At 44.0% G+C, this 20878-nt stretch overlaps 1 protein-coding gene across 1 annotated transcript; it reads right to left on the bottom strand.

The window, feature by feature from the left end:
* Positions 1-571: 571 nt before the first annotated feature.
* gins2 (GINS complex subunit 2) lies at positions 572-20306 on the bottom strand. Its single transcript, XM_063067502.1, has 5 exons — positions 20164-20306; positions 16401-16515; positions 8936-9035; positions 6809-6935; positions 572-3144 (listed from the first exon to the last, which is right to left on the bottom strand). Exons 1-5 carry the CDS (start codon positions 20251-20253, stop codon positions 3019-3021), a joined length of 558 nt encoding a protein of 185 aa, XP_062923572.1. The 5' UTR covers positions 20254-20306; the 3' UTR covers positions 572-3018.
* Positions 20307-20878: the final 572 nt, after the last annotated feature.

The raw sequence follows: 20878 nt of genomic DNA, 5'->3' as shown, positions 1-20878 counted from the left end.
CTTGTCGCTGGTACTGCAAATTGTTTTTGCCCACTCTCCAGTCATACTCACGCACCTTCCCCCAATTCCTGTTTACACGGCTGAAGATTATCAATTAGCCTTAGTCCATCCTGTCCAAAGAGGTTTAATTGGAATACCACAGTGAACAGCCAGCAAAATGAAAGACCTCACCCACCCTATTCACTCTCTATTCTCCTCTCTCCCATACAAAAGCCTGGAAGCACATAACCCCAGGCTCAAGGGCAGATTCTACCCTACTGTTATCAGATTCTTGAATGACAGGATGGATTCTTGGCCTCATGATCCACCTCACTATGTTCTTGCACTTTATAGTTTACAAGCATGGCATCTTTCAGCAGCCCTCACACTCCATTCTACATTGCTACTGTTTCACCTTATTGTAGCCCAATGCACTGTGTAATGATTTGATCTGTATGAACAATAGGCCAGACAAGCTTTTCACTGTTGCTTGGTACATGTGACATTAATAAACCATTCATCAGCTTTCAGCATTTTGCAGGGCGCATCTCACACAGAGGGATCAGTCCCCCCCCCACCCCATTTCATTAGAACGAACCTCTGTCCAAAACAAAAGTCAGAACTAGACAGAAGTTTACTGGGAAATTAAGTTCCAGTGGATGGGATTACAAGTGTAAAAGACTTAATCAAATTTTTATGTAAGACACAAAAAAATCAGGAGAATTTAAAAGCCATTAACATGTTTAATGTTTAACACTGGGAAGTGCAAACAGGAAGATTTCACATACAGAGTCTTTCATATCCTTAGAATGTCTCAAAGCACTTTACAGCCAATGAATTATTTTGGAAGCTTATTCCCTAACGCAATGTACATTTTTTTAAAAATGTAGGAGTGGAAACCGTTGCTGGTTTGCCTTTCCACTTCACAGCAAGAGTGACTCTTTGTAGCCCTCTTTCATCATTCCAGCATAAGGAAACCAGGATCACGTAAATTGATTTACTCCGCCACGGACACTGACTGCACTGACTGTCCAGTTTTTATATTCAGAATCCCTCCTCACCATCAGCACTCATAATGAACAGCTGCCTTTTTTGGAAATAGGAAAAAAGGTGCATTTGTAAACAGACTCATCTCGGAATTATAGAAGGAATATATTCATTTAAAAGTAGGCTCATTAACACCTATTACGGTCTGCATTTCCACAGAATTGGGAACAAATCAGATTGGATCACCAACGAAGCACAACAAGAATAAACATTGGACTGGGAGTCCCGGTATCGAAGGGTTAATAATAACTGCCCTTCTGGATCTGGTTCATTACAAAAATGGTAAGACTTACACATAGCAAGACTGTAAGGGCAGTAATGCACAAATTTTAGAGTCAGAGTCATCAGTACAGAAACAGGCCACCAATTCTGCGACAACCATCAACCATCCTTTACATCAGGGGTTTCCATCCTGGAGTCCACAGACCCCTCGGTTAATGGATGGGGTCCATGGCAGAAAAAAAATGGGAATCTGTGCTTTACATCAAAGGAAAATGAAGATAATATAGGATTATTCTCTTCACAACACCCCTCCCTTAGCAAACTCCACATAGACAGCAAACCCAAGGAAGAGTAGGGACTGAACCCTGTCTCTGGCACCACCAGGCAATGGAGTCTACTAGCAACATCAGTTTACTATCCCTATTTGATGGATATTGAAATTGTTTTGGACTATCAGGAACCAAAAGGCACATCCTTTGGGTTTGCAAGTTATGGTCCTAACCCCAGGTTAAGCTTCCAGTTTTCTTTCTTCACCACCCAAACTTGACAACACAGATCCTGTCACACAGCACAGCATCAGGCCCTTCAGCCCATCGAGTTGATGCTGACCATCGAGCACCCATTTACTCTAATCCTACACTGGGAGCTATAGGGCAGCAGGTCCATGAGCTGAAACTCTGCTCCATCCCTGTACCTTTGAGTCCGTTCCAAGCCAGTGGCAGGACGATGAGGAGGAGTCACCAAACCGTGACAAACATGAAGACGAGGCCCTGAGTGCATCTTGGTAGAAAGATGGCAGGACGTGTTGAGAGAATGGTTCTAATACGTGCTTCAGTGATGAAGGTGTAGATTGCAAGAGGATGTACAGGACACTGGCTCAGTCACTACCAGAGTATTGCTGTCAGTTCTGGTGAAAGCAGGAGGTAGACGTTGTATGCCAGGTTAAGCCATGACTTACTGCAGTGGTTCTGGCAAAGAGGAAATGCAGCTCACAAAGAAATGAATGGAAAAGTCGCAGTGAATCCTCTTGGTCGAGAGGAGATTCAGTAGATATGGAAAGAAATCATAAGATATAGAAGCAGAATTAGGCCACTTGGCCCATCCAGTCTGCTCTACCATTCAATCATGGCTGATTTATTATCCCCCTCAACCCCTTTCTCCTGCCTTCTCCCCATAATCTTTGAAACCCTTGCCGATCATGAAGGATTTAGATGAGGTAAATGGAGAGAAGCGGCCCCTATCTGCAAGCAGTTCAAGATCAGAGGGTCCTTTGTAACAGCCTGGGTCACACCACTAGCAGCATGTACGAGAAACTTGGCCATACCACTCCTGGAAAGGTGGTTTACCGAAAGAGCTCTTATTTCCTATTCCTAAGCAACAGGCTGGCCCTCTGCAGACGGACATCTGAATAATTAACCTAAAGATCTTCACAGGCAAGATACTACTGAGAAGAAACAGTGGAGATCATCGGGGTGATAGGAAAAGTATAAACAAGAAGGGAAGAACTAAACTACCTAAAGGTCAACACAATGATAAATCCAACAGGGAATTTAGGAATTCTTTACATACTCCAGGAGCAATTGAGGCAAATAATACTTAAGGGAAGAGTAAGTAACAAAGGATTCATACAGAAGGAGTGAGATCACCTTGTGGCGAGCAGCCCATTTGGTGCATTTCTTTAAACAGAAGCAACTGCCTAATGTGCTTTCTCTGCCCACTTCCCCACTCTTAAAACCTTCGTGGTAAAGCACCTCACAAAATGAAGGCACTTTAATATTCTTGTGACTGAGCCCTCTCCCCGGGCTGCAGGTTGGTACAGAGTCTGTGCATCTGGTTCAGTGATTCTGTGAGGAAAGTCCCAATTGTGTTAATCTCCATTAGAGTGAGATTGTCCAGCTAGAGGCAGGGGAGGGAAGCAAAGAGAGAGGATGTGAACATTGATTAAAAACGTTCTCAACAAACAATTACAAAACATAAAAAGCCAGCTGTGCCTACATTTTACTGAGCGATTCACACAGCTATCTCACGCACAGGTGCCCAGAATCATTTAACAGCAGCTTCAGGAGAAAATGGAGATTCTATATTTCCACAGGACGCCGTGCTTCTCCAGTTGTGTCCTGAAACATCATCTGCCCACTCCTGTGTCCAACAGGAGAAGGCAAGGTGTCAGCTAAAGGTCATCTCTCAGTGATATCTTGTAGTTTGAGAACTGCACATCTCAAGGACAGCTGTCAGACCAGGGTTCCAAGCATACAACATCACAGACAGTGCTCCGAGCACAAAGTCAAGTGTGTAAGCCAAGGGAAAGAGGGAAACCCATGCGAGGCTCTTGGATAATCCCTCACCTCAACCTCACGGCGACTGGATAAGGAAGTTCCATCATTCCAGACCAGAGTTTAAAGGAGCAAGAAGAGTGGGGAAATAATACATGAAAATTTGGGACAAAAGGTGATGCCAACACTGTGATCTCGTGGATTTGACTGATTTCTGTTCCCCCATCACCCACTGCCCTTTACAGACAGATGGGAAGCTGTGTTCTTATCCAGAATTCTAGCGGCGGACACAGTGCTGTTAAATCAGGAAGTCTGGGATTTTAACTCTAAACAAGAAGGAACCTCAATACAGCTCCAGACTGGAATGGCGTGCAGAGTGGAAGGGGAAGTGAGAAATGGCGGCTTTCTACTTTGGGCTCAGACACCAACTGCTGCACCTGGTTATCTGGCGAAGGCCAGTCCCCTTGGCTGCTTTCAAGTCCCTTGATCACCACGGGTCAGTAAAAATCCGTATTACGTTGCTGTATCTTCTGCCAGGTTTACAGAACGTTTCAGCACAGTAAAATCGACCCACAATGTTGTGCTGCCCTGTTAGCCTACTCCAAAATCAATTTAACCCTTCTCTACCCTACAGCCCTTCATTTTTCTTTCATCCATTTAAGAGTCTCTTAAATGCCCCTAATGTATTTGCCTCAACCACCACCCTGGGAGAGTGTTTCATGAACCATGTAAGAAACTTACCTCTGATAACCCCTCTACACTTTCCTCCAATTACCTTAAAAGTATGTCCTCTCATAACAGCCATTGCTGCCCTGGGAAGACGACTCTGGCTGTCCACTCTACCATATTGTACACCTCTATCGAGTTGCCTCCTTCACTCCGGAAAGGAAAGCCCTAGCTTGCTCAACCTTTTCTCCTGAGACGCTGCTTCTGATCCAGGCAGAACAGTGCACCCCCTCTAAAGCTTCCACATCCTTCCTATAGATGAGGTGACCAGAATGGAACACAATGCTCCCAGTGTGTTTTAACAAGAGCTGCAACATTACCTCGTGGCTCTTGAACTCAGTTCATAACCATCCTATCAACTTGCGCAGCAACTTTGAGGAATTGTCCCCTCCGCTCATCTGCTGGGACACTGGTCACAGGCAACAAAATGCTGGAGGAACTTGGGTCAGGCAGCATCATTTCCCTCCATAGCCGCTGCCTGACCTACCGAGTTCCTCCAGGATTCTGTCTGTCTGTGTTGCTCAAGAATTCCACCATCTGCTGAATACATTTTGTGACCAATTGTCCTGCAGTGCTTCAGGGTATTGAAGATGCAAGAGAGTTCTGACAAGCTATTCAAACAATGGGAAAGGAAAGGGTTACAACTAAACTCAGGACCTTATATACCCATGTAGCATGAGGGTCAGTAATCAGTGTTCTATGCTCCTTTTCCCTCAACCAAAACTGACCCCTGTTTGCGTCCCTGTCACTTTATCCTCAAGTCTCCCTCAGGCTCCCACTTCACTCTCCTCAGCATCTTCTCAGGGCCATTCCACACATCTGCCTAAACTGTCTGCATGGCAACAGACTGGATCATGTGATAGGCGTCTGGTGCCGGCAACAGCACCACAAACTGTTGAATCGTACACGGCCTCGGTGCAGAAACTGCTCAAACCCGACTCACCGGCTCCCCCTCCAGGCTGCCAACCAAATAGCTGCTAAAGATCACCAGCCGGGGGAAAAGAACCCCAGGGCTGCTCAGCGAGGCGTCCACACATACCAGGTTCACGTTCTGCTCACTGTGCCAACCCAAAACAAGATCTGGCAGCACACAAAGTACTCATTCACCTACTGATAACCAAAACTCCCGGTATATCTATCAGGCTCCTCTACATTCTTCCCCTGCACCAAGACCGTGACTTTATCTCACTGTTACACGTTGGCTTGTTTCTAGTTGTCTCATTACAGGAAAAATATGGAAGCTTTAGAGCGGAGATTTACCAGGTTGATGCCTGAATTAGACAGCATGTCTTATGAGGATAAGCTGACTGAGCTAAGGCTTTTCTTAGAGATGAATGAGAAACAACTTGATAAAGGTGTACAAGACGATAAGAGGCATAGATCGAGTAGACAGCCAGAGACGTTTTCCCAGGGTGAAAATGGCTATTACAATGGGGCATAACTTTAAGGTGTCTGGGGGAAGAGTGTCAGAGGTAGGTGTTTCTTTTACAGAGTGGTAGGTCTGTAGAACACACTGCCTGGGGTGGTGGTAGAGGCAGAAACATTAGGGGCATTTAGATAGGCACACGGAGGGAAGGGTTAGATTAATTTTAGATGAGATTAAAGGGTTGGTACAACATCATGGGCTGAAAGGCCTCTACTGTGTTACTTTCCATGTTCCGTCTGTGGTTCCTTGCTTGCTTGTGAAACACACATAACATCACAATGAATCCTGGTGAAGTGCCTCAGCCCAGACTGTTGAATGTTTGTTTTCCACCACAGATGCTGCCTGACCTGCTGAGCTCCTCCGGTATTTTGTGTGTAATTCAATAACCCTAGGAAGGCAGGGTGGAGATACGTCTCTACCAAAGGAGGTGCAAGGCACTCCTTCCCTCCGCTAGCCTACAGGTCACCCTTAGGCAGTGCTTAGCCCCGGATCAGGGTCACGAGAAGCCATGGGAGCGGGCTGTATGGGCAGCTGGTGCGTATCACAGGTCCATGACCACTGACACCACGTAGACACTCTCTGAAGATTATTGTTAATAGCTGGGGTCACTAGCGTGTAAAGACACTGCCCACAAGAAGGCAATGCTGTAGAAAAATTCGCCAAAAATAATCATGGTCATGAAAAGACTACGATCGCCCACACCATACAGCACGGCACAAAATGAACGAATGAACATATTCTATAACCATCACCTTGTCTAAGCAGCACTGAGGGAGTCGGTTTGCCAGGATTGCCGTCACCAGCACCACCACAGGGCAATTGTGTTTCAAACAAAAGAAATGCTGACCTTATATTATCCCATAGGAGAGGGCATTCGGCCCATTAAACCCATGCCTACTTCTGCAAGAATAGCCCTTCCAATTCCATTCCCCAACTACTTCCGCTGCAAATTAATCTCATGCCCATCCAATTCCCTTTCGAAAAACCCCACTGATTCACCATATAGCTGGTGTGTTCTCATTCATAATTACCACTCAACATGAATATTTTAAAAATCCCTTTCATCCTCCCTATCCCCATTCAATCAATACATTTCCAAGCTGTGGGCAGCAAGATTAAGATTTAAGTCTCCTACCTTAGCGTGCGCCTCCTGCTGATTCACAAAGTTATCCGCAGACAACCGGAGCTTTGCAATCCGGGTATCCCAAGTATCCTTGATTAAGGTCCTGATTTCGTCGGCTTTGGGAATGTTGTCTGAGGCGCTGGAGAAGAAAAACAAACTTAGCCTGGAGATGTTTTGCCACCATTTGGAATCAGATAGCAAGGCCAAGGCGCTATGGTAACGTAGCGGTGAGCATGACGCCATTACAGTTCGGGGTGCCAAAGGTCAGAGTTCAATTCTGGCGCTGTCTGCAAGGAGTTCGTACGTTCTCCCTGCAGCTGTGTGGGTTTCCTCCCACAAAGATGTACCCATTAATAGGTTAATTGGTCATTTAGGGTTAAACTAGTGGGTTGCTAGGCAGCACAGCTCATTGGGCTGCAAGGGCCTGTTCTGTGCTGCATCTCTAAATAAGATAAATAAATAAGCAAACAAGATGAAGAAGTGAATGATAATTCTTGGGATTTCAGCACAACTACACATCCACAGATCTGGATCCCTTGTTTTTTTTTGTGTAAATACCAATCAGACAGAATAGGGAAGAACCATCGACAGGCCTGTAGCACAGACACTCATTTTCTATATGAAAAAAAGTTCAGTGGGTTTCAGTACTGAAAGTTAAGAAATCACAGATCATTTCCCAGGATCTCAGGCAGTGCCCTGCCGAACTAAGCATCTTCAGTTCCTGTGCCTCTACTTTTGCTCACCCCCCCCCAACTTTATTGAGAGGTTATTGGGTGGGGGTGGAGGGGAACACAAAAGGCATGTCTGATCAATGGTTAGGGTGAAATCTATCTCTCACCACCAGCTCAGAATCATGGGATACAAGTTTGAGTCTTTGTCCTGTGTGAATTTGCCCCAAACAAGCTGACAGGACTGGGTTTTGTGCAAACCCAAAGCAATTGTACTTAACTTCACACCTATTATTGAAGTCAGACTTCTTGGCAGCTGCAATCCCCTTTAAACATGGTATCATTCATCAGAAAACAAACCAAGGAAAAGGTGACAGTTACAACGCCATCGGCAGTAAATTTCATCACTTTCTGGTGAGGGTGATATAATGTTCTTTGAGGATCTGAGACTTGAAACATTCACTGTTCCTCTTTTGAAAGATGCCTCCTGACCCACTGATCGTTTGCATTTTGATTTCAGATTTGCAGCAATCTGAATTTTTTTTTAATATTTCAATTGCATCACGAGAAAGGAATCATCACATAGGGCAATTTACAATGTCAGAGGTCATAAGCTTAAACTCCAGATCTTGGGTCAATTTCCAAAGACATCTCGAATGCTCAGTGGAATACTGAATGGCATGAAGACAAGGGATTAGCTGTTTCGAATGACACTGCAGTCGTACTGCGATCACGCCAGTCAACTACGATGTTCTCCTAAGGAGCTAACCTTAATGGAGAACATCCGTGTGCAACTTTGTTTAACATGGTGAGGCTGATGCAAAAGGAGACACCACACAGTCCTTCGCAGTTCGAGGTCATGGAATACAGGGTGACTGGTGACTCTTCACAGTCGGACTTCCTCCGACTTCAATGCCCTTCTGATGTGTATCACCATCTTCCGCCAGCTCCACCATGAGATCTCGGTTGGATCGCTGTTTGTCTGGAACCTCACCTTGACTTTACTGCCACGGGTAGTCCTACCAGGAGCTAAACTCCAGGTAGTTTTACTGTCCTACCACGAGCTAAGCTCCAGACAGTATCGCTCTTGGGATCTCAGGAACTTAAGCCTCTCTACCACGGTGATCCACGGTGCCTTGTCACGGAACAGCAGAATGGTGTGTTGTCTGAGAAAATGGAAATTCAATATTCTTTTTTAATATCCTTCAAAGCCCCAGTTCAGTGTGAAGCTTGTACTTAACTCAGACAGGACACCCAGCACCACCCACAAAATGTGTGCATGGCTTGGATTTCCAGCATCTGCAGATTTTCTCTTGTTTGAGATAGGTTACCCAGCACCACAGATTGGGGGTGGTGGCAGATGCAAGGAGCCATATGTTAGTGTGAAGGCAACAATATCAGAAGAGAAACTGAAGCCAAACTAAAAAGGTGCATGCTGCACTTACTGTGGCAGATTGAGTATGTTACTTACTGATTCAACAGCAACTTTGTCAGTTCCATGTAATGTGGGCTAGGCATTGGGGTGAAAGTTTCTTCTTTACGCTCCTGTTCCCTGATTTGCTCGAGTTTTTCTGAAGGAAAGCAGAAAGTTTGCTTAACGGTATGATCAGTGGTCCAGTCAAACCCAATTCAAATTTACATGCTGTATTCCAGGTGAAAACAAGATCACAGAACCCTCAGTTAACACCATTCTTGTCTCAGGAGGTTGTTCCAGAATAACTGATAGGAGCAGAATTAGGCCATTCAGCCCATCAAGTCTGCTCTGTCATTCCATCATGATTTATTATTCTTCTCAACCCCACTCTCCCGCCTGACAAATCAAGAACCTATCAACCTCTGCATTAAATATATCCATTGATCTGAGCTCCACAGCAATCCTGGGCAATGAATTCCACAGATTCACCACCCTCTGGCTAAAGAAATTTCTCCTCATCTCTGTTCTAAATGAATGCCCCCTGTATTCTGAGGCTGTGCCCTCAAAAGACTGACCCACTGTAGGAAACATCCTCCCACGTCTACTCTCGGTCTTTCAATATTCAAAAGGTTTCAATGAGATTCCCCCTCCCCCCTTCTTCTAAATTCAATCAACTACAAGCCCAGAGCCATCAAATGCTCCTCATACATTAACCCTTTCTTTCCCAGGATCATTCTCATGACCCTCCTCCAGACTTTCTCCAATGTCAGCACATCTTTTCATAGAAAAGGGCCCAAAACTGCTCTCAATACTCAAAGTATGGTCTGACCAACGTCGCATAAAGCCTCAGCATTCTATCCTTGCTTTTATACTCTAGTCCTCTCGAAATGAATGCTAACATTGCGTTTCCACCAACTCAATCTGCAAGTTAACCTTTAGGGAATCCTACACAAGGACTCCCAAGTACCTTTGCGCTTCTAATTTCTGAATTTTCTTCTTGCTCAGTAAACAGTCTACACCTTTACTCCTTCCAAAGTGCATGACCACACACTTCCCTACTCAATATTCCAAGTGCCAGTTGTTTGCCCATTCTCCCAATCTAAGTCCTTCTGTACACTCCGATTCCTCAACACTAATTGCCCGTCCACCTACCTTTGTATTGTCAGCAAACTTGGCTGCAGAACCATCAATTCCATCATCCAAATCATTGACATACAAGGTGAAAGGAAGTGGTCCCAACACTGACCCCTGCAGAACACCCCAATCACCGGTAGCTAACCAGAAGAGGCCCCCTTTGCCTCCTGTCAGTAATCCAATCCTCTATCCAATGCTAGTATCTTTCCTGTAATACCATGGGCCCTTATCTTGTTAATCATGAGAGGCACCTGGTCAAATACCTTCTGGAAATCCAAGTAAACAATATCCACCCACTCCCCTTTGTCTATCCTGCTTGTGGCTTGCTCAGAGAATTAACAGATTTGTCAGGCGAGATTTATCCTTAAGGAAGTCATACTGACTTTGGCCTATTTTATCATGTGCCTTCAAGTACCCCAAAATCTCATCCTTAGTAACAGACTCCAACATCTTCCCAACCACTGAAGTCAGGCTAACTGGCCCATAATTTCCTTCATTCTGCCTCTATCTCTTCTCAGAGTGGAGTGGCATTTGCAATTTTCTAGTCCTTCAGAACCACTCCAGAACCTAGTGATTCTTGAAAGATCATTATTGATGCCTGATGCTCCACAATCTCTTCAGCTACCTCTTTCAGAATCCTGTGTAGTCCATCTGATCCAGGTAACTTATCTACCTTCAGACCTTTCCGTTTCCCAAGCACCTTCTCCTCAGTACAGGCAGCCCCAGGTTACGAACATCCAACTTACAGACAACTTGTACTTATGAACGGACTACCATAAAGCCTATTATATTGAAAATTTGAGTTTAAATACAATGGTTCGTAATAACGAACGCACGCACTACTTTGTGACGCTCATGAAAACATTGCGCGGCTTCAGCAGTTCGTCGGCTCGAGGAAGGAGAACGCCGTCCGCCATTTTAAGTCGGATCACGTTGCTGTTAACACTGTGTTGAGTGTGTAACTTTGTATTTGGCTTAAATTTTTCCTCTTATTTACCCTTGTAACCATGCCTCCAAAGCGTAAATCCGATGCAGGTGCTGGTGATGCATCAAAGAAAAGGAAAACGATCACGATTGAATAAAGTGGAAATAAGAAAGTGATCGGAAAGAGGTGAAACGCCATCAGTCATTGGAAAAGCGTTAGGCTACAGTCGGTCAAGGATCGGAACAATTTTAAATTATAAAGTGATGATAGCATTTGAGGAAGACTGGGACCTAAAAACTCCAGAACCGAAAAAGTTTTTGATGAAAGAGTTAGCTGAAGCCTTTCGTCTCATTGAAGCAGGGATGGCAAAGTTTAGAGAAGCAAGATCCTAATACAGAGAGGTTCACCAAAGTTTACCGTACAGTTACCGAGGGCCTCAGCTGCTACAAGGCCATTTATGACGAGCAAAAGAAAAGCTCTGCATAGAAAGGTAAAATATACTAAGACAAACATTTGACTAACTGATGCTAAGTAACAACCGTATGTACCTGTTCCGACTTACCTACAAATTCGACTTAAAGACAGACTTAGGAACGGATCTTGTTTGTAACCCGGGAACTGCTTCATTTCTGTCCCCGACACACTCAAATTTTTGGTACACTACTGCTGTCTTCCACGATGAAGACTGACGCAAAATACTTACTATATTAGTCTGCCATTTCTTTGTCCCCGTTACTACCTCTCCAGTGTCATCTTTTATATTACTGGCTAGCTTACCTTCACATTTAACCTTTTCTCTCCTTATGGCTTTTGAATAGCCTTCTGTTAGATGATTTGGAAGCTTTTAAAAACAAAACTTTCCACTAGTTTTTGCAATATTATGTGACCTCTCTTTTGCTTTTAAGCTGTCTTTGACTTCCCTTATCACCCAAGAGTGTCTCACCCTCCCTTTAGAATACTTCATCTTTGGGATGTATCTTTCCTACGCCTTCCGAATTGCTCCCAGAAACTCCAACCATTACTGTTCTGCCAAATTCCCTGCTAGTACCCCTTCCAATCATCTTTAGCCAGCTCCTCTTTCATGTCTCTGTAACTCCCTTCTCTCCACTGAAACATTGATACATCTGACTTTAGCTTCTCCCTCTCAAACTGCAGGATGAATTCTATCGCTGCCTCCGAAGGGCTCCTTCACCGTGAGCTCTTAGTATTAGAACACACAACAGTACAGCACAGGAACAGGCCCTTTGGCCCACGATGTTGTGCTGAATTAATTAAACTAGTAATTAAACGCCTAAGTAAACCAATCCTTTCTTCTTACAGAAAGTTTTATTCCTCCATTCTCTGCATCTTCATAAACACGAGAGATTCTGGAGATGCTGGAAATCCACAGTAACACACAAAATGCTGGAGGACGTCAGCAGGGTTGACATTTCAGGCCGTGACCCTTCACCAGGATCCTTCTGATCAGGAGCCTTGGCTCAAAAAGTAAACGCAATACTCTGAAGAGGCAAGAATTTCTGGTTGAATACTGTGTATATTCTCTGATATTAAAATAAACTTTTGATCTACTTATGGAATCTGCCTCCAGCATTTTGTTTGTTATTCTGCACATCCACATGTCTCTTAACAACCTCTTAAATGCCTCTTTGTACTTGCCCGCACTACCCCGGCAGCACATTCCAGGCACCCAACATTCTATGCATTTAAAAAAACTTGCTCCGCGCATCTCTTTTGAACTGAACCCCTCTCACTTTCAGCATAAAAACCTGGTCCCACACTGCAGTGCCGGACTGTGGAAGGGCAACCTCTTTCAGAATAGACAGTAAACGGGGGCAGCAATCCGCTCCTGGGGGGCTACACCAGGTCCTACGAAGAACAGCGGAGTCACCTTCGTGTCTTGGGCAGGATAATATTTGTTGCTCCAGCAACATCGTCACAAATATCTGGTCACCACCACATCGCTGCTTGGTGGAAGTATGAATAGCTGTCTGTATTATAAAGCACTGCAATGGTTTATTGTTTAGTCCTATTTTTGTCCTTTCTTTGAAAAATCTTGTAAATTTAAACATAAGTTATAGTTTTGCTCCTGGATGTTGTGTCTGCAAAGCTGCTCTGAGCACATTTATCATTGCCTCTGTGTTCAGTTACTTGTGCATAGGACAAGAAATTTGACTCGGCTTGAATGGAGACTTCAGAACTACTTCATTTGCCTATAAAGATGCTTTTGAGTCTGAAATAAAACTGTATAAATACATTTTCTTGCCTTCAGCGGACACATTAGATATGTAGAGCGGTAAAGGTGATTTAGTCAGGGCACTGGTGTTACTAATGTACTCAACAACAGATTGGGGGAGATCCTTTGCTCAAGGTATATATAAAGGAATGTATAGAGGTGCACATTCCTTTATCTGAAATTCTGATATCCAAAAACCGAAGTTTTTTTCACTAACAGCTGACGTCACTCAGGTGTGAAGTGACAGCACTAGCAGAGGCCGCCAGACGTCAGTTGTGGCTCAGCGCACCTACTGGTTACACGTGCATTTGCTGTTCGCTGATATTTTGTGTTCACTGTTGACTTTGTGTTTAATTTCACTGTGAAAATGTCAAAAAGAGCCACAGATACCCCTATAGGTAACAATGAGAAAAAGAGAAGGAAGCATCTATCATTATCAATAACGCAGAAAGTGGAGTTATTGCAGAAGCCTGATTATGGTGTGTCTGTGCGGAGTCCTACTGAAGAAAATAGTGTCAGAACTACCACTGTATATGATTTAAAGAAACAGAAAGACAAGTTACTGAAGTTTTATAGTGACAGTGACGTTCTACATTTATTCCAATAAGTCATTTACCATGTGTTTGATTCAGTTCATTTGAAGCTGTAATTTTTATGTTTTATTGAATGTTTTTGTTGGAAATAAAATTTTTTCTTGACGTTATTCCCTAAACAATACAGTATAACTACTTACATAGCATTTACATTGTATTATGTATTACAAGTAATCTAGAGATGACTTAAAGTATATGGGAGGACGTGCGTAGCTTTGGTGCACCGCCGGGTCCTAAAGTCCACCGAACTGAGACAGGTTAAATAAGGGACTTGAGCATATGTGTTTTCTGGTATTGGGGGGGGGGGGGGATCTGAAATCCGAAAAACTCTGAATTCCAAAATGCAACTAGCCCCAAGGATTTTGGGTAAGGGATTGTGGACCTGTACCATATTATAGCATGGTACAGGCCCTTTGGCCCATAATGATGTGCCAACCTTTTAACCTAGTCAAAGAAGAATCTAACCTACACAGCCCTCCATTTTTCTATCATTCAAGTGCCTATCTAAGAATTTCTTGAATGTCCCTAAAGTATCTGACACTATCACAAGCCCTAGCGAGGGCATTCCATGCACCACAAATTTCCTCTGACATCCCATTTATACTTTCCTCCAATCATCTTAAAACTAAGTCCCCATTTCCGCCTGGTGAAAAAGTTTCTGACTATCCACTTTATCCATGCCCCTTATCATCTTGTACACCTCTATCAAGTCTCTTCTCATCCTCCTTCACTTTAAAGAGAAAAGCCCTAGTTTACTTAACCTATCTTCATTAGACATGCCCTCTAGTCCAAGCAGTGTCCTGGGAAATCTCCTCCGCACCTTCTCCAAAGTTTCCAAATCCTTTCCATAATGAGGTGATCAGAACCGAACACAACATTCAAGTGTGGTCTAACCAGGGTTTTATCGAGCTGCAACATTACCTCGCGGCTTTTGAACTCAGTCTCCTAACTATTGAAGGCCAACACACCGTAGGTTTTCTTAACAACCCTATCAACTTGTGCGGCAACTTAGTGCAAGGTTGTTTCTAGTTTAAGACTGTGCAGCTCTGAGGGAGTGCTGGCGTCTTCAAAATGAAATTTTAATCCAAAATTCTCATCTGCATCTTCACAGAGGGTATGAAAGCTCCCAAAGCACAACACTGAAAGTAAAAGTGTCTGCCAGTCAATAATTATCTCTCCAGTGTTAAAGCACATAATTATTTGAGAGATTTTTCTAATATTCACTGTTACATCACTTTTAAGCAGTACTTCAAACGTAATTTTCATTTATTTTATTATTTTATTTATAGATTTTGTGCGGAGTAGGCCCTTCTGGCCCTTCGAGTTGTGCCACCCATTTAACCCTAGCCTGATCACAGTACAGAGGACGGAGAGGAGGTCTGGCCCCTGTACGTGTACCACACAGGCCTACCACTGTGTGGACACAGCCTGGTTCTCGTGAACCACACATCCCCAGCTACAGGTAAACAGCCCCACTGCCTTGTGGGCAGCCTTGGGGGGACACAAGCTGTGGAAGTAAACCCAGACAGCAAATCCGGAGTGGAGCCCCTAAGGTGGCTGGACGTCATTGAACATCCTCCCAGCAGCTCCTGCAGCCAAGTTAGTGCCAAACGTATTGCTTCATAAGCTTTCCTTTGGACCACACTGGTGAGGACGAAATGGGGATCTTGACGACTGGGCATCTAAGAATCTCCAGACCTTCTGTCCAGGCTTGTGATGATGATCAACATCACCCATTGTCCTTCGAGACAGACGGATGCCAGCCAACCAATCACAGTACAATTTACAATGACCAATTAACCTATCGGACTGTGGGAGAAAACCCATGCCATATTAGTAAACTGAGTACAGATAGCGCCAGAAATGAACTCTGAACTCCAAAGCTCTGAGCTGCAGTAGCATCACGCTAACACTACATTACCATGGCACCCAAATAATGTGAAAACAGTTTACAAATGCACTTGCTTCCTTACTCAGGAATGGAGGACTTGTAACAATTACCACTGGATTGCACAACATGATGGCACGCAAGGGAACATGAAAGTACACCCCAAACCCACTCAGCACCATCATTAAGGCAAGACAATTAATGAACAACTTTCACTCGACAGTTTTATTGCTCAGATCTACCAGCAAGCATACAATTCTCTCCCTGTCCGAATAAGGGCTCCAACTCTAAAACCTGGAAGCATGACAAGAGAATAAAGACTGTAAACATGTTCTCCTTCCATCAAATTAAGCAAAGACCGTGCACGATACAGCAACGCACACAAAATGCTAGAGGGACTCAGCAGGTCAGGCAGCATATATGGAAAAGAGAAAATAACCGATGTTACGGACAGAAACCCTTCATCAGGACTGGAAACGAAAGGGGAAGGAGTTGTATTGCATTTTTTTTTAGCACTTTTCACAACCAATGAGTGTAGATACTGCAGCAACGTAGGGGGGAAAATCACAACATTCAGATCTCAGTGGTAGTGGATCATCTTCTCTAGGGAAGATTGGGAGTGAAGATCGCTAACACCGAGTATCCATCCTTTGTTCCAGTGGAAGTGTCTATAGCTATAAACAGCATTTTAACTACATATTGTTAAAAAAAAAGTCCTCTCTAAAGCCCAGTCCATGAAAATAACTCACCTACATCCATCCAGTCTGGTGGTATGATTCTGCATTTTTGTCTCTGTTTTAGATTAATAGCAAGCCACACTGGCACATCAACAGGAAGCCCTGGATTGAAAGGTCCCAAATCCCCCTGGATAAGAACATCAAAATCACAACAGGTCAATAATTTTAATGCTTCCTAAGTTTAAACACAAAACTAAATACCATCAAAAGTAGATAAACCTGTCACTTCCCCCGCCCCCCACCCCCACTAAATGAGTGAACTCTTTCAATACAATTGGCTGATGCACTTCATTCTCCGGAAAATAGTTTAATTATTCATGCAGTTGAATGCAAAACCACGTTAGAGTCACAAACAAGAGAAAACCTGCAGATGCTGGAAATCCGAGCAACACGCACAAAATGCTGGAGGAACTCAGCAGGCCAGGCAGCATCCGTGGAAAAGAATAAACAGTCGACATTTCAGGCCAAAACGCGGACTGTACTCTTTTCCATAGATGCTGCCTGGCCTGCCGAGTTCCTCCAGCATTTTGTATGTGTTAGAATCAGAATCAGGTTCGATATCACCAGCATATATTGTGAAGTTTGTTATGCTGCAGCAGTGCTTTTCAATACATATAATCAATTTAAAGTAAATGATATATTAAATTGTGTATCTACATCTTAAAAAGTTAAATTAAATACGTAGTGCAAAAAGGGAAAAGAAAAAGTAGTGAGGGAGTGTTCGTGGGTTCACTGCCCATTCAGAAATCTGATGGCAGAGAGAAAGAAGCCGTTCCTGGATCACTGAGTGTGCGCCTTCAGGCTCCTGTATCCTTGATGGCAGAAATGAGAAGATGGCGTGTCCTGGGTGATGGAGGTCCTTAATGATGGATGCTGCCTTTTTGAGACAACGCTCCTTGAAGATGTCCGGGATGCTGGGGAGGCTATGATGGAGCTGACTGAGTTTACAACTTTCGGCAGCTCATTTTGATCCTGGGCAGCGTTCCCCCTCGTCAGACGATGATGCAGTCTTAAAGCCAATCATTCTACAATTGCATTGACAAAATGATGAGAACACCGAACACCACAGCACAGGAACAGACCTTCAGCCCACAATGTCTGGACTGACTACAGTGCCAATTCAAACTGCACATCGGCCGCACCTGCCCTGTATTTGTCCATTCTTTGCCTGTTCGTGTATATATAAATGCCTCTTAAGCATTGCTATTGTATCGGCTATCATTTTTTCTAGCAGGGTTTTCCCAGGCACCCTCCACTCCCTTTGTTTAAAAAGAAACTAGATAAATCTCCTTTAAACTACTCCCCCCCGCCCCCAACACCTGAAATTTCTACCCCCTAGTATTTGACATTTCCACTCTAGGAAAGTAACTCTAAAAGGCTATCTAATCGATGCTACTCATAACTTTAACCACTTCGGTCAGCTCAACCCTCAGTCTCCAATGCTCTAGAAAAGACAATCCATGTTTGTCCAATCTCTCCTGTTAAGCTACAAAACATAAGTGCACAATTCAGCCATTCAGCCCATCAAGACTGCTTCACCATTCCATCATGGCTGATTTATTATCCCTCTCAACCCCACTCTCCTGCCCTCTCCCCCGTATCCTTCAACATCCTTACTAATCAAGAACCTATCAACCTTCGCCTTAAATACACCCAATGACTTGCCCTCCACTTCCATCTATGGCAATGAATTCCCCAGATTCACCACCCTCTGGCTAAAGAAATTCCTCACATCATGAGCCCTGTAGGCCTCTGTGGCTTGCCATAGAATTTTGGGCCTCTGGGTTTCTCAAGTACTGTACCTGTATTTACTCAATGTTAGAGCCATTATGTCCAGGTGTTCTTGGTTTAATCTTGTCAAGTTAATTGTGAGTGTTTGGATGTTTCCCACATTCTATGATTATTTAAAATAACACTCGTTATACTCTGTAAGCAGAGTCCTGTGTGCTTGTGGAGATTTGCTTTGTGGTGTTGCTTGGTTGTGCCTCTGATGCTTGTTGGTACTCCCATATAGAACCTCTTGTTTGCATCTCTTCATGAAGAGGCTGCTGTCCACTACTCCTGGGCCGAGTTATTGTCAGCGCCTACTGTGACCGAGGCTGTTGTCTGCTGTACTTTGGCTGAGTCGTTTCTGGTGCCCACCGTGACACAGTCCGCCTTCCTTTGCACTTGGGTCCAGTCCTGCGAGAGCTCACCGTGATACCTCGCCTCTGTTCCAAAGCAGAGTCCTTGTATTCTGCAGCTGTGCCCTCTGGTCCTAGACTCCTCCACTTCAGGAAACATCCTCACCTCGCTGATAACTTCAAATCCAGGCAACGTTCTATAGAAACGCAACAGAACTGCATATACTGCTCCAAATGTGGTCTAACCAAAGTTTTAGACATTACAGCTGTATAAAAAAAACACATACACTGGAAAATCTGCAGATGCCGGAAACCCGAGAAACACCCACAAAATGCTGGAGGAACTTAGCAGGCCAGGCCGCAGCTACGGAAAAGAGTGCAATCGACCCTTCAGGCTGAGATCCTTTAGCAGTACTGGAAAGGATGAAGAAGGGAATTGGCGGTAAGGGCTGACTGCACTCTCTCTGTAACTATAACACTTTATTCTGCATTCTGTTATTACTTTTGTGCTACCTCAATGTAGTGATGTGATGAAATGATCTATGGATGGTATTAGCTGGACCTTGAAGCATGTTACAATAATTAATCTGTTTAATGAGTTAGTGTGAGTTAGCATTAGGAGAATTCTGATGTGATTTGATAGCCTTATGGAAGAGAGGATATTACAGGCAGTGGGTTGAAGGGGCTGGTCGGAGAGCACAGACTTAATGAAATCAATGGCCTCATTCCCTGGTGAAAAAAATTTAAAAATATATCTTTAATCAGGAGTCGAGGTGTTATCAGGGAACTATTACAATCAGCAAATTGATTACAAACCCAGAAGTAGCCAAGTTTAATTCAAGTCTGACATACAAAACAAGACTAGCACAGTTACAAACAACAGGAATTCTGCAGATGCTGGAAATTCAAGCAACACACATCAAAGTTGCTGGTGAACGCAGCAGGCCAGGCAGCATCTCTAGGAAGAGGTACAGTCGACGTTTCAGGCCGAGACCCTTCGTCAGGACAGTTACAGTTAAAACACCTTACAAAATCAAAGGTACATCACGAGTCATCTTTAGGTTGCAAAAACAAAAATCACTGAACGCTATGGAGCTTGCTAATGAACGCGACACACCACGACATTTAGTTACAAAAACAGATAAACCAAATTTTAAACACAAGAGAATCTGCAGATGCTGGAAATCCAGAGCAACACACAAAAAAATGCTGGAGGAACTCAGCGGGTCAGCCTTAATCTACGTAAAGGTCGACGTTCCGGGCCAAGACCCCAGGTCCCGATAGTTTTCAAACACATTTGACAGACACTTGATGAATTAATAATTAATTTAAATACAATTTGGATTTAAACAATTTACCATGTCCCTTGAACAATGAGCATATATGCAAAATCTCCCTCTTCTTTGGGTGGTGGTGGTGTGTGTGTGTGTGTGGGGGGAGGGTGTTAGAGAAATTGTTGCTGATAATTTACGCAAAATAAAGATTGGTCCTTTTAGTTCTTGAATAAATACCCTAGGCATCTTAAAGTGTTGCAAATTTATCTACAAAGGCAAGCAGTTACTGGAGACAGTCTGCAGTGTTACAGCACACACTTAGTTTAAGAATTACTGTATTAGGAAGCAGGCCAGCTACAGAAGCAGGCGGAGACTCACGGTAATTAAATAGATTTTATCCAGGCTAAAATTGGGTATGATGGTGACAGTCTGCTTCTCCGCCAGAAACTCCACTTCTAAAGGGTCCATGCTGCTTGCGACGGAATCCGGAGACGCCGCTGGAACCCCCGAACTTTGCAACACTTTCCCGCGCAAACGCTGTCACTCAACAGGTCTAGCCCGCCCCCTGTTTGCCAGTGTGTCCACTGAGCAGCGAGACCCGCCTCCTGGCTCACGTCACTCCCATCAAGCAAAAAGCCCCGCCTTCTGGCTACACGCCCCGCCCCCAAGCTGTAATTTGCTACGTATTTCAAGGCCATCAGATTTCTGGAGGGACAATAACCCCATGCACACTAGCTCACTGCTTTTTCTCTTTTTGAACTACTTATTTAATTTATCTATACATATATTTCTTATTATTATTTATAGAACCATAGAACCATAGAAACTACAGCACAGAAACAGGCCTTTTGGCCCTTCTTGGCTGTGCCGAACCATTTTCTGCCTAGTCCCACTGACCTGCACACGGACCATATCCCTCCATACACCTCCCATCCATGTATCTGTCCAATTTATTATTAAATGTTAAAAAAGAACCCGCATTTACCACCTCGTCTGGCAGCTCATTCCATACTCCCACCACTATCTGTGTGAAGAAGCCCCCCCAATGTTCCCTTTAAACTTTTCCCCCCTCACCCTTAACCCATGTCCTCTG

Source organism: Mobula hypostoma, chromosome 14 (assembly GCF_963921235.1).
Source record: "Mobula hypostoma chromosome 14, sMobHyp1.1, whole genome shotgun sequence".
In the NCBI taxonomy this organism is placed as follows: Eukaryota; Metazoa; Chordata; class Chondrichthyes; order Myliobatiformes; family Myliobatidae; genus Mobula; species Mobula hypostoma.
Note: the sequence above shows the minus strand (reverse complement) of the source record. Positions and strands in the feature narration are given on the sequence as shown.